The sequence below is a fragment of the Scyliorhinus torazame genome, chromosome 16 (genome assembly GCF_047496885.1).
Source record: "Scyliorhinus torazame isolate Kashiwa2021f chromosome 16, sScyTor2.1, whole genome shotgun sequence".
Taxonomy (NCBI): domain Eukaryota; kingdom Metazoa; phylum Chordata; class Chondrichthyes; order Carcharhiniformes; family Scyliorhinidae; genus Scyliorhinus; species Scyliorhinus torazame.
The window spans coordinates 80,560,047-80,573,845 of NC_092722.1; the positions used below are offsets into that span (position 1 = coordinate 80,560,047).

The 13,799-nt window shown below is 47.9% G+C and overlaps 1 protein-coding gene across 2 annotated transcripts in view; it reads left to right on the forward strand.

The window, feature by feature from the left end:
• LOC140392903 (lymphocyte activation gene 3 protein-like) overlaps positions 1-13,799 on the forward strand; it is a 215,671-nt gene that overhangs the window by 69,797 nt on the left and 132,075 nt on the right. For both annotated transcript variants that reach the window (XM_072478673.1, XM_072478674.1), the window contains exon 4: positions 12,756-12,977. In XM_072478673.1, coding sequence (XP_072334774.1) covers positions 12,756-12,977 — 222 coding nt within the window. The remainder of the gene's footprint in view (positions 1-12,755; positions 12,978-13,799) is intronic.

Genomic DNA, 13,799 nt, shown 5'->3' on the forward strand with positions numbered 1-13,799 from the left:
TAAATATTCACTAATATCACCGGCATCCCCTCCAGCTTCCCACTCACCATAACATGCCTGCCCCCTGAGTCCGCCACTATATTCCCCCACCTCAAATGACACCCGCTTATTGATCAAGATCGCAACCCCCACCTCGCCCCCCCCCCAAACAAAACAACAATACCAACCCTCCATATCAAACTGGTCACCTACTCACCCCCCACTGCACTTCCGTGAGCTAGCCCGCCCAGCTAACCTGGTAGCCCCCGCCCATGGAGCCAAGCATGCTACCCCCCACTGATCTCCCTCCCCCCTCCGCTCGAACAAACATGTGCAAAACATAACAATACCCAACAAACACAAAGAAGAAAATTCCACCCACCATCCCCCATCCCCCAACGGCCCAAAAAATGGTACAAAACACTACATACACAGCTCAAAAAGAACTTAAATTTAGCAGCATAGGCACAGAATTACTCGCCCACAAGTTCAATGTCCTCCATCACCTGCCAGTGCCCTGTCCTTAACAAAGTTCATTGCCTCCCCCGGCGATCTGAAATAAAGTTCTTGACCCTCATAAATGACCCACAAACGAGCTGGGTACAACATGCCGAACTTCACCCCCTTCTTGAAGAGGGCCGATTTAACATTGTTGAAGCTCGCCCTTCCTGTGGCCAGTCCTGCACCCACGTCCTGCTAAACGCACAGCTCATTATTCTCCCATTTGCCGCTCCTCGCCTGCCTGGCCCACCTCAAGATCTGTTCCTTATCCAGGAACCGGTGCATTCGTATCACCATCACCCTCGGCAGCTCATTCATCCACGGCTTCCTCGCAAGTGCTCTGTGCGCCCTGTCCACCTACCCCCAACAGCTTCTCGAACATACGTGCCACATATGTCCCTGTGTCCGTCCCGCGCTGCCGTCCGGGAGGCCAACGATCCTCTAATTCTGCCTACGCGACCTGTTCTCCAGATCCTCCACCTTCCTTCTTCTGCAGCATTTTCTGGTGGTCCCTCAACAGTTCCATCTCCGCCGCCATCGCGGCTAGCTGGTCCTCGTGCTCAGCCACCACCTCGTCCACCTTCTGGATCGCCTGGCCCTGGGCTTCCAGTATTTGCTCCACCCGGTCAATCCCGTCTTCATCGGGTCCAGGTTCTCTTGTCTGTGCTTGGCGAAGCTCTCCTGAATGAATTCCACCAGCTGCTCCGTTGACCAATGGGCCGGCAATCCCAGTCCCTGAGCCTCCGCCATGTTTTCCAGTGCTGCAGTCTCCACTCCCTTCTTTGCCCAACAATCTCTTTTTTTCAGACCATTTCTGGTCCACGAATCTATACACTGGCGGGGAATCCTTCTCCTCTCCTTCACCAGTCTCTTACTTTGCCAATCAAATCCCCCATAAGGCGGGGGAAAAGGTCTCAAAGGTCCATCATGAGACCATAAGACATAGGAGCGGAAGTAAGGCCATTCGGCCCATCGAGTCCACTCCACCATTCAATCATGGCTGATTTCAACTCCATTTACCCGCTCTCTCTCCATAGCCCTTAATTCCTCGAGAAATCAAGAATTTATCAACTTCTGTCTTAAAGACACTCAACGTCCCGGCCTCCACCGCCCTCTGTGGCAATGAATTCCACAGACTCTCTGGCTGAAGAAATTTCTCCTCATCACTGTTCTAAAGTGACTCCCTTTTATTCTAAGGCTGTGCCCCCGGGTCCTAGTCTCCCCTGCTAATGGAAACAACTTCCCAATGTCCACCCTATCTAAGCCATTCATTATCTTGTAAGTTTCTATTAGATCTCCCCTCAACCTCCTAAACTCCAATGAATATAATCCCAGGATCCTCAGACGTTCATCGTATGTTAGGCCTACCATTCCTGGGATCATCCGTGTGAATCTCCGCTGGACCCGCTCCAGTGCCAGTGTGTCCTTCCTGAGGTGTGGGGCCCAAAATTGCTCACAGTATTCTAAGTGGGGCCTAACTAATGCTTTATAAAGCTTCAGAAGTACATCCCTGCTTTTATATTCCAAGCCTCTTGAGATGAATGACAACATTGCATTTGCTTTCTTAATTACGGACTCAACCTGCAAGTTTACCTTTAGAGAATCCTGGAATAGGACTCCCAAGTCCCTTTGCACTTCAGCATTATGAATTTTGTCACCGTTTAGAAAATAGTTCATGCCTCTATTCATTTTTCCAAAGTGCAAGACCTCGCACTTGCCCACGTTGAATTTCATCAGCCATTTCTTGGACCACTCTCCTAAACTGTCTAAATCTTTCTGCAGCCTCCCCACCTCCTCCATACTACCTGCCCCTCCACCTATCTTTGTATCATCGGCAAACTGAGCCAGAATGCCCTCAGTCCCGTCATCGAGATCGTTAATATATAAAGAGAACAGCTGTGGCCCCAACACTGAACGCTGTGGGACACCACTCGTCACCGGTTGCCATTCCGAAAAATAACCTTTTATCCCAACTCTCTGCCTTCTGCCTGACAGCCAATCGTCAATCCATGTTAGTACCTTGCCTCGAATACCATGGGCCCTTATTTTACTCAGCAGTCTCCCGTGAGGCACCTTATCAAAGGCCTTTTGGAAGTCAAGATAGATAACATCCATTGGCTCACCTTGGTCTAACCTATTTGTTATCTCTTCAAAGAACTCTAACAGGTTTGTCAGGCACGACCTCCCCTAACTAAATCCATGCTGACTTGTCCTAATCCGACCCTTCACTTCCAAGAATTTAGAAATCTCATCCTTAACAATGGATTCTAGAATCTTGCCAACAACCGAGGTTAGGCTAATTGGCCTATAATTTTCCATCTTTTTCCTTGTTCCCTTCTTGAACAGGGGGGTTACAACAGCGATTTTCCAATCCTCTGGGACTTTCCCTGACTCCAGTGACTTTTGAAAGATCATAACTAACGCCTCCACTATTTCTTCAGCTATCTCCTTTAGAACTCGAGGATGTAGCCCATCTGGGCCTGGGGATTTATCAATTTTTAGACCTCTTAGTTTCTCTAGCACGTTCTCTTTTGTGATGGCTACCATATTCAACTCTGCCCCCTGACTCTCCTGAATTGTTGGGATATTACTCATGTCTTCTACTGTGAAGACTGACGCAAAGTACTTATTTAGTTCCTCGGCTATTTCCTTGTCTCCCATCTCTAGATTACCAGCGTCATTTTGGAGCGGCCCAATGTCTATTTTTGCCTCCCGTTTGTTTTTAATGTATTTAAAGAAACTTTTACTATCATTCCTAATGTTACTGGGTAGCCTACCTTCATATTTGATCCTCTCTTTCCTTATTTCTCTCTTTGTTATCCTCTGTTTGTTTTTGTAGCCTTCCCAATCTTCTGACTTCCCATTACTCTTTGCCACATTATAGGCTTTCTCTTTTGCTTTGGTGCATTCCCTACCTTCCTTTGTCAGCCATGGCTGCCTAATCCCCCCTCTGATAACCTTTCTTTTCTTTGGGATGAACCTCTGTACTGTGTCCTCAATTACTCCCAGAAACTCCTGCCATTGCTGTTCTACTGTCTTTCCCACTAGGCTCTGCTCCCAGTCGATTTTCGTCAGTTCCTCCCTCATGCCCCTGTAGTTACCTTTATTTAACTGTAACACCTTTACATCTGATTCTACCTTCTTTCTTTCAAATTGGAGATTGAATTCTACCATATTATGATCACTGCCTCCTAAGTGTTCCCTTACTTTAAGATCTTTAATCAAGTCTGGCTCATTACATAACACTAAGTCCAGAATGGCCTGTTCCCTCGTGGGCTCCATCACAAGCTGTTCCAAAAAGCCCTCCTGTAAACATTCAATGAATTCCCTTTCCTTGGGTCCACTGGCAGCATTATTTACCCAGTCCACCTGCATATTGTAGTCCCCCATGATCACTGTGACCTTGCCTTTCTGACATGCACTTTCTATTTCGTGGTGCATTTTGTGCCCCCGGTCCTGACCACTGTTAGGTGGCCTGTACATAACTCCCATTATGGTTTTTTTGCCTTTGTGGTTCCTCAACTCTACCCACACAGACTCCACATCATCTGACCCTATGTCGTTTAGTGCTATTGATTTAATTTCATTCCTAATTAACAAGGCAACCCCGCCCCCTCTGCCCACCTCTCTGTCTTTTCGATAGGTTGTGAATCCCTGGATGTTTAAATGCCAGTCATGAACCCCCTGCAACCACGTCTCTGTGATGCCTACCACATCATACCTGCCAGTCACAATCTGGGCCACAAACTCATCTACCTTGTTCCGTACACTGCGCGCATTTAAATATAGCACCTTTAATTCTCTATTGACCGTCCCGTTTTGTTTTCTTAGTGTGCTGGACCTTGGTTTACTGAGCCTTTCCATACACTGTGTCATATTTTGTGGGATGGGGACTATCGTAACCTCTCCTGAGTTCTGTCTTTTCGTGCTTTTTTGTATTCCTAAGCAGCTACGCTTCCCACTGATTACTTCACCTCTTGGCTCCCTGACTTTCCCTTCCCCCCCCCCAATCTCTAGTTTAAAGTCCTATTGACCACCCTATTTACTCTTTTCGCCAGAACACTGGTCCCAGTTCGGTTCAGGTGGAGACCATCCCAACGGTATAGGTCCCCCATGTCCCAAAACTGATGCCAGTGTCCCATGAAAAGGAACCCCTCTTTCCCACACCACTCTTTCAGCCACGTGTTAACTTCCCTTATTCTTGCCTCCCTATGCCAATTTGCACGTGGCTCGGGCAGTAATCCGGAGATTATGACCCTTGAGGACCTGTTTTTTAATTTGCATCCTAGCTCTTTATAATCTCTAAACAGGTCCTCTTTTCTAGACTTGCCTATGTTGTTGGTACCGACATGGACCACAACAACTGGATCCTCCCCCTCCCTCTCCAGTATCCTTTCAAGCCGGTCAGAGATGTCCCGCACCCTAGCACCGGGCAGGCAACACACCATGCGGGACTCTTTATCCTGCTCACAAAGGATACTATCTATCCCCCTGATAATAGAATCCCCTACAACTACAACTTGCCTATTTACTCCCTCCCCTTGAATGGCCTGCTGAACCATGGTGCCTTGGTCAGCTGACTCATCCTTCCTGCAGCCCTGTTCGCCATCCACACAGGGAGCAAGTGCCTCATACCTGTTGGACAGGGTCAAGGGCTGAGGCTCCTGAGTTCCTGACTGCTGGTTCCCTTTACCTGCCTGACTTGCAGTCACACCCTGCTGTCCCTGGCCACTGGCAGGATTTAAACTACTTACTCTGACAGGTGTGACTGCCTCCTGAAACACAGTGTCCAGGTAAGTCTCCCCCTCCCGGATGTGCCTCAGTGTTTGAAGTTCAGACTCCAGATCATCAACTCTGAGCCGGAGCTCTTCGAGCAGCCAACACTTACTGCAGATGTGGTCGCTGCAGCTCGCAATGGGATCTGCCAGCTCCCACATCAAGCAGCTCAAGCACATCACCTGACCAGCCATCACTAATTAATTCATTAGTTTAATTTAAGTTTACGAGTTTAGCTGTGTTTTTTTTAAATTTGGGGCACATTTGCTATCAACCAATCAGATCACAGCTTCCCTCTGACGTCACTTTTGGGGGACAAAACTGGAAACGAAGTTACCGTTAGGTTTTTATACTCACAGAGACTGCTCCTCCTCCTCCGAACGGCTCCCGAAATTAGGCCCGGAGAAAGAGAGAGAACAAAACAATCGGGAAAAAGCACCTTCTTCCACTCTTCACCGAATTACCTCACTGCACCAAATTACCAAATTCTCACTCTGTCTGTGTCTCTCTCACTCAGGCTGTGTGTCCTTGACCTGCGCAATGCTTACTAATGTGCGCATTCTGTCTGTCTTTTATACAGACTTTAGGATGACTCACACTTAAACTTCAAAGAGAAGAATACAATGTGTACCTTTGTGCCCCTTAACAGGCCTCAGGTGACTGCCAGATAACTGCCTCTCAGCAATTAGGGTGGGGGCAGCTTCAGCCAATCAGACACTAACCAACACTGCACTTTTAACTGAAAAACAGCAAGATTAGATTAACCACTTACCTTTCCTGGTTACCTCACTGCACCAAATTACCAAATTCTCACTCTGTCTGTGTCCACCAAGAGCGGGAGCTACCAAATAAGTGGCCACTCACTCCATGGCCGTCATTCTGAATTCTGAATTCTCCCTCTGTGTACGCGAACAGGCGCCGGAATGTGGCGACTAGGGACTTTTCACAGTAACTTTATTGCAGTGTTAATGTAAGCCTACTTGTGACACTAATAAAGATTATTATTATTATTCTGTAGGTACATCTGCTGTGATTGTATCATTACTCTGAACGTCATTCTGTACTTTGACATTTAACTCGTTCACTGGTTGTGTCGGTTTCGATGAATGTAAACTTTCATATACATCCTAGCCTCGCTGTTCAGCAACAGGTTGGTTCACTTTTAGGAGTGCTCGTCTATTCCTCCTTCAAACCTGTCCTTGCTCAGTTATCATAGTACAGGGCTTGGACCTGTTTTCTGCAATACCTTAGCACATTTTGACCAGCCATCAGGATCCTCCGCTCTCACCATGTCATTCGGTTTCAAAGGTTTCAGATTCCTGATAGACTTGGCATAATATTCCTTTTGTTTCTTCTTCTGAGATTCCATCTGATCTCTTATCTTCTCATTCAGCCTTTGCTTGGTATGGCATGGCAGAGTTGTTCGTAGTTTCAGATTCATCAACATTTCTGCTGGCGATAAACCACAACTTAAATGGAGATGTTCGCTACCTTAGCAGTGCTAAATATGGATCATCTTTACTGTCCATGGCCTTCTTCAGTAATTTCATTTGAAGCCTACTTGTTGATTTGTTATGCTCTTGCCGTGGCATAAGCTGCTTCCTTGATGTGCACTCTGACAAAGGAAGGTTCAGACTTGGAGATAGCTTTAACACGTTTATTAAACTATTAACAATTCTCCTGCTTGGATTCGACGCTACTGTTAATCCTGCTATAGCTACTCAGACTGACTAACCAGTCTGCTACAATCCACGTGGTGGGAGTGATGTTCAATCAACCCTGTCTGTACTCACTGAGCGTCTCCACTGGAAAGAGCCTGAGCATGTGTGATGTGTCCTTTTATATGGGTTGGTGTAATGCCCTCCTGTGGGACAGTCACCTCTGTGTGTATCGTGACTGCCCATTGGTCGTGTTCTATCTTACTGACCGATTGGTTGACTGTCTGTGTGTCATGTCTCTGGTGTTCCCTCTAGTGTCTAGCTAGGTGTAGTGTATGTACATTAACCCTTTGTGTACTTACAGTGATGTATATCACCACACTTGTGACAATAAGCGATTTTCATTTCATTTCATCTGAACCCCTTTTTCTGATTGAGCATCATTTTTTAATTGAATCTTGGAAGTGAAAGGTAAAACACCAAAACCCTGGAATATTTCTGGAAAAGCCAGCACAATGGACCCCACTGATCCACTGTGTGTGCTCAGTGCACAGTCAGTGCTATACACTCTTCTCAGCAGTTCCAGTGCTTCACACACTTCACCATCTAATAACGACTCTCAGTCTTCAGCTACTATCGAGAATTTTAATTTGCTAACTTTATCTTTTCCTTGGACATTCAATTCACACATTCCCAATGTGTCAATTCTCTGACCATTATAGTCCTTCCAAGGAGACTCGTTTGTTCAATATTCTCGGTTTCAATTGCACAGCCTTGATATTACTGATGCTTATGAGGTTTGCTCTTGCTCCTGAATCTAACTTCACAGTGATAAGCGATCGATTTATCAACAAAGAAACTGTCCATTTGTCCTTTGTCACTATTCCATTATCATTTTTGTTCTTGTAGGTGACATTTTATTCCTTTTGGTTGTGTTTGCCCTGCCTTCATCTGAGACTACATCAATACAAAATGTGCCTTCCAAGTTAATGCCATCAATTGTATTGATTGACATCCCTACATTAACTTTCTTGCTTGTGGAACATTGTTTTGCAAAATGTTTTTTCACTTTGCACTTTGTGCAAATTTTGCCATCAGCTGGACACTGCCTCAGTAGGTGCCCGTTTCCACATCTTTTCCATGTAATGGCTGCTTCTGCCGAGCATTTAAAATGGCCACCGCTGCTGAGACCACGTTTAATTTGAGTGCATCACAACATCTATGGCGTCAGCATCGCTCCCAATTTTCATGCCAAAACTTCATGCAATTTGCTGATATGTTGCTCAGCTTGTTCACTAGCATGGCAAATTTCAATCATGTCTTCTAACTGAAGCTCATTCCCCTGTAAGAGACGTTCACGCACCTTATCATCATTTACTCCAAAGACAATTTGATCCCGAATCATTGAAGATTTTAAAGCCGCAAAATTACACGTTTGTGCTTTTAACTTGAGGTCGGTAAGAAAGCTATCAAAGGACTTGCTCACCTTCTGCATGCGCGTTCTAAATATGTATCGCCCAAAAAGTTTAATTCTTTTTCGATGTGCAATGCTTGTCAAATTTTTAGATGTCGGCATTGAAGCTTTTACTATTGTCCTCTTGTTCATATACAAAGGTGTTATCAATCTCAATCACCTGCTAGCCGGCTACCATTAGCAACAATGCTATCTTTCTTTCATCTGGAAGCGCCTGCAATCCTAGAGCTGCTACATACAGTGTAAACTGTTGTTTAAATGTGCGCCAATCGCCATCAACATTACCGGTTACTCGAAGTTGTTTTGGAGTTTTTAAACTATCCACCTTCTTCTTGCACAGGTTTTGCGTTTTCAGAGATTTCCTTTGATGTTCCACGTTTTCCTTGAGCACCGTTTCACCAAATTTGAAGACTGTGTCCTTCAAACCTTCATACTTGTGATCTTTGGCCTTTGATCACTACTCCTGGCACCATGTTGTGTTCTTGTACAGAGACAATTATTGAGTCGGTGTACTAAAGAACATCTAGTTCAAGACTAGTCAATTTTATTATAGCATTGTAAACTGTGGGTCGGAAACTAATGCTATCAAACTGGAACAATACAAACATGACTAACCATGATGATCTCTCCTCCAGACTCCCACCGTGTCAAGTGCTATACTTACCTAACACCTACTGGTTGGAGGCTAAACATATTTACACTTACACTTGCTTATGCATATCACTACAGGTGGCAACGGCGTAGTTGATCTTTGCCTGCTGCTTCTGTATTTAACCTGAGATATTTCCCTTGTGGCTGCAAGCTGGTGGGCCAGAAGGCGGCTGGCTTTGTCTCCATGTTCGTAGAAGGTCCCCTACATCTGACGCAGTTGGTTCATTATTTTCCTCATGGAGAGCAGGTCAAAGTCCATTTGTCGAAAGTTTTTCTCTCCTCCAGTAGCTCTACGGTTGGGGCCATGGAATATTGCCAGTCCACCTCTAGTATGGAGTTGTTTAGCTGTTGCCTAGCTGTTGCCTAGCCGCCCTCTCTTCCCTGTCTCTGTGCATTCTGTATGCGATAATCTCTCCTCTGATCACAGCCTTCAGCGCCTCCCAGAGACCTCCCAATTCTGGTTGTTGGTAACATACTCGCCTATGTCTTGTAATATCATTTCGTAAAATGCCTTTACGACAAAGAGGGCTGTGCCCACCCTCCGTAGGGTGTGTTGGACCTGGCCCATCTATAACCTAACATCCATGTAATGTGGAGCGTGATCGGAAATTACAATCGCCGAGTATTCCGCTCCTATCCCTGGAAGCCCCGATATCCCCACTACAAAGAAGTCGATCCTGATGTAGACCCTGTGTAACTGGGAGAAGAAGGAAAACTCCTTCTCCCCTAGGTGTGTGAACCTCCATGGTTCTACTGCCCCCATCTGTTCCACGAACGTGTCTAGTTCCTTCGCCATGTTTGATCCCCACCCCCACCCCCGATTTGGGGTTTGATCTGCCTGTCCGTGGGTCCTGTACACAGTTAAAGTCCCCCCCCCCACCCATGATGAATCAGTGTGTGTCTATATCGGGGATTTCTGCCATGGTCTTTTTCATGAATTCCATGGCGTAAGAGTTGGGTGCGTACATGTTCACCAGGACCACTGGTGCCCCGGCCAGGGCACTGCTAACCATGATGTACCGTCCCCCTGGGTCCGTAACCGTCCTTGTTGCAGCAATCACCCACCTCTTATTTAGCAGTATGGCTACCCCCCTGACTCTTGTCCCATCGCATGAATGGTCGGTCTGTCCCACCAGCAGTCAGTCCTGCTCTCTCAGGTGTGTCTCTTGGAGGAAGACTATGTTGGCTTTAATATTCCTCAGGTGGGCAAAGACTCTGGATCTTTTCACTGGGCCGTTAAGTCCCCTAACGTTCCAGGTGACAATCCTAATGGGGGGTTTCTGTCCCCCCCACTCCTGTGGGATCAGCCATACTTACCTGGTGCATGCGCCTCTGGGCTCCAGTGTTTCCCTTTGTTTGGGGGTCAAACAAGATGGCTGTTTGCGGTGCCCTTGGTTCTGTTGTCGCCGTGTATGATCTGTTGTAGCCAGCGTTCTATCCCCTACACCTCACTTTCCCCCTGGACCTGTCCGCCCTCTCCCTTTTCCAACCCACCCACCCCAAGCTTCCCCCCCCACCCCCAGTTTTCCCCCCACTCTCTCCCCGTTGTGCCCCCCCCCTTCTAGCCCGCATTTCCCTGTACTAGCTCACCTGCTAATGTGGTGCACCCCCCTCCCCGCCGGGAGCGATCTGTACCTTCCCCCAACTGTTGCAGTGCTCTCTTCCCCCCACGCCCCCCAACCCCCCCCCCCCCATCCCTTTCTGTTTTTTACCGCTCTCGTCCCCTCCTGCCTGAGACTCATCGTCAGATCGAAGATGAGGCAGAAAAGTCCCGCGCAATTAGCCTCTTCTTTTTTAACCAATGGGACGAGATTTCTGGTTCACCGCTGGTGTCATTGCCGTCCCAGCTCGTGCTTGTGCACAAATTTGTCTGCTTCTGCCGGTGCGGTGGAGTGGTATTGCCCGCCCTGGAAAGTCACCCAGAGTTTGGCAGAGTCCAGCATCCCAAACCGCACTTGGCTTTTGTATTGGGCCGCCTTGACGGTGTTGAATCTTGCCAGCCGCTTGGCCAGGTTTGCCCTAATGTCCTGGTACACACGGATCGAATGTCCCTCCCACTTACAGGACCACGGGTGTCTTGCCAAGTTTAGGATCCTTTCCCGGTCTTGGGACCGGTACAGTTTTGCAATGATGGCCCGTAGCTGCTCCCCGGCTTTGGCCGGAGTGACCTGTGGGCTCTGGCACTTCTGGGGGCTTCGGGAAGCTTTCCCCTCCCAACAAGCTTGCCTAGCATCTGGGCCATGTATTCCGTAGGGTTCCTGCTCTCCGTACCCACTGGTAGGCCCACAATGTGGAGGTTTTGGCAGTGCGACCGGTTCTCTTGGTTCTCGACCTTCCCCCTCAGCGTCCTTTCTGTCGCCACCAACCTTGCCACCTCTGTCTCCAATGAGGCGATCTGGTCGCTCTGGTTGGCCGCAGCCTCTCCAGCTCCCTGATCGTCCACTCCTGTGTCTCCAGTCGCCGCTCCACCTTTTCCAGCACCGCGTGGAAGGGGACCAGCGCCACCGCTACCTTCACACTTGCCATCTTTTCTAATTTGAACACAGCTCTTCTTTTTACATTTAGTGTACCCAATTCTTTTTTTCCCAATCAAGGGGCAATTAGCGTGGCCAAACCACCTGCCCTACACATCTTTGGACTGTGGGGGTGAGACCCACACAGACATGGGGGGAATGTGCAAACTCCACTCGGACAGTGATCCGGGGCCGGGATCGAACCCGGATCCTCGGCGCCGTGAGGCTGCAGTGCTAACCGCTGCACCATGTGCCACTCTGTTTGGAGACATCTCTGAGACTTGGAGCTCGTATGTTAGGAGATCCCTCCATTCATTTATTAGAGGGTAGCCCCGCCCGGCAGCCCATTTGGGTGTGGCTAAATCCTCATCGCCTCACGTGTTTGTCATTGCCTCATTCTTCCTCTCCAGCTTTTGCCAATTCTGCCGTCCTTTCGGCAAAACCCCATCACTGGGAAATCAATGAAACTTAATTCTTCATCACAGTATTTGTATGGCTGGTCCCAGTTCAGTTTCTGGTTAATGGTAACCCCCAGGATGTTGATAGTGGGGTTTCAGTGGTGGTAATGCCATTGAATGTCAAGGGGGAGATGGTTAGATCCTCTCTTGTAGGAGATGGTCATTGCCTGGCACTTGTGTGGTGCAAATGTAACTTGCCACATGTCAGCCCAAGCCTGGATATTGTCCAGATCTTACTGTATTTGAACACGGACTGCTTCATTACCTGAGGAGTTGCGAATGGTGTTGAACATTGTGCAGTCATCCGCAAACATCCCCACTTCAGACCTTATAATGGAAGGGAGGTCATTGATGAAGCAGCTGAAGATGGTTTGGCCTTAGGACACTACCCTGAGGAACTCATGCAGTGATATCCTGGAGCTCCAACCACCACAACCTTCTTCCTTTGTGCCAGGTATGACTCCAACCAGCGGAGAGTTTTCCCCCTGATTCCCATCGATCCAGTTTAGTACAGATATATTTCACAGTCGGGATGGTGTGTATGGGACTCAAAAGTGGGAACTTGCAGGCGGTGGGTGTTCCCCATATGTCTGCTGCCCCTTTTCCTTCTCTGGTTCGAACGGAGGCTAGCACAGGTGAGAGGGGCTAAAGGGCTTGCCGTTTGGGGCTGGGCGATGCCATTCGTATCTTTAACTGGCTTTCTTGTGTCTCTACATCCTCCCTCACACCCCCTCCCCTCGTACAGTGACTTCCAGCTCCTCGAAACCCTCGCTCGAGGGCGACAGTGTAGAGCTGACCTGCCATGCTCCAGCAGGAAAGGTGAGCTGGAACGGTCCTGGACATACCCAGAGCAACGAGAACACGGTGATGCTCAGTGCAATAAGTCTGCTCCATGCGGGAAAGTGGACCTGTAATGTGGAGTTCACCAAGAAGACGCTACAGACCAGCTACGTCCTGGATGTGATCGGTAGGTTCAGCAGAATACAGTGTCTGGGCTGGAGGATGTGAAACAGTGAGAAAGACTCACACTCGTACTTACACGCTCATTCTCTCACACACTCAGTCACATACACACTCACTCACTCTCACAAACACAATCACCCTCACATACACAATCACTCACTCACACTTACATGCTCATACACACTCACTCACCTACACTCACACACTTACATGTTCATACACACACAATCATTCATGCTCACTCACACACTGGTTGGCCGGGGCTGGTTTAGCATATGGGCTAAATAGCTGGCTTGGAATGCAGAACAATGCCAGCAGCGCGGGTTCAATTCCCGTACCGGCCTCCCCGAACAGGCGCCAGAAATTGGTGACTAGGGGTTTTCACAGTAAATTCATTGAAACTTACTTGTGACAATAAGCGATTATTATTATTAGTACACTCACACACACTCAGTCACATACACACTCACGCACGCACTCACACAGACTCACTCACACACCCCCTCACACACAGACTCACACACACACTCACTCACGCACTGAATCACTCATTCATACACACTCACACTTATACTCACTCACACTCACTCACAAACACTCACACACCCACAAACTCTCACACACACTCACTCACACACAGACACACACACACTCACTCACACACAGACTCACACACTCACACAGACTCACTCACTCATACACACTCATTCATTCACTCACACACTGAATCACTCACTTACAAACTCACACTCACTCAGACACTCACTCACTCAGACTCACTCACACACAGACACACTCACTCACAGACACACAATCACAGACACAC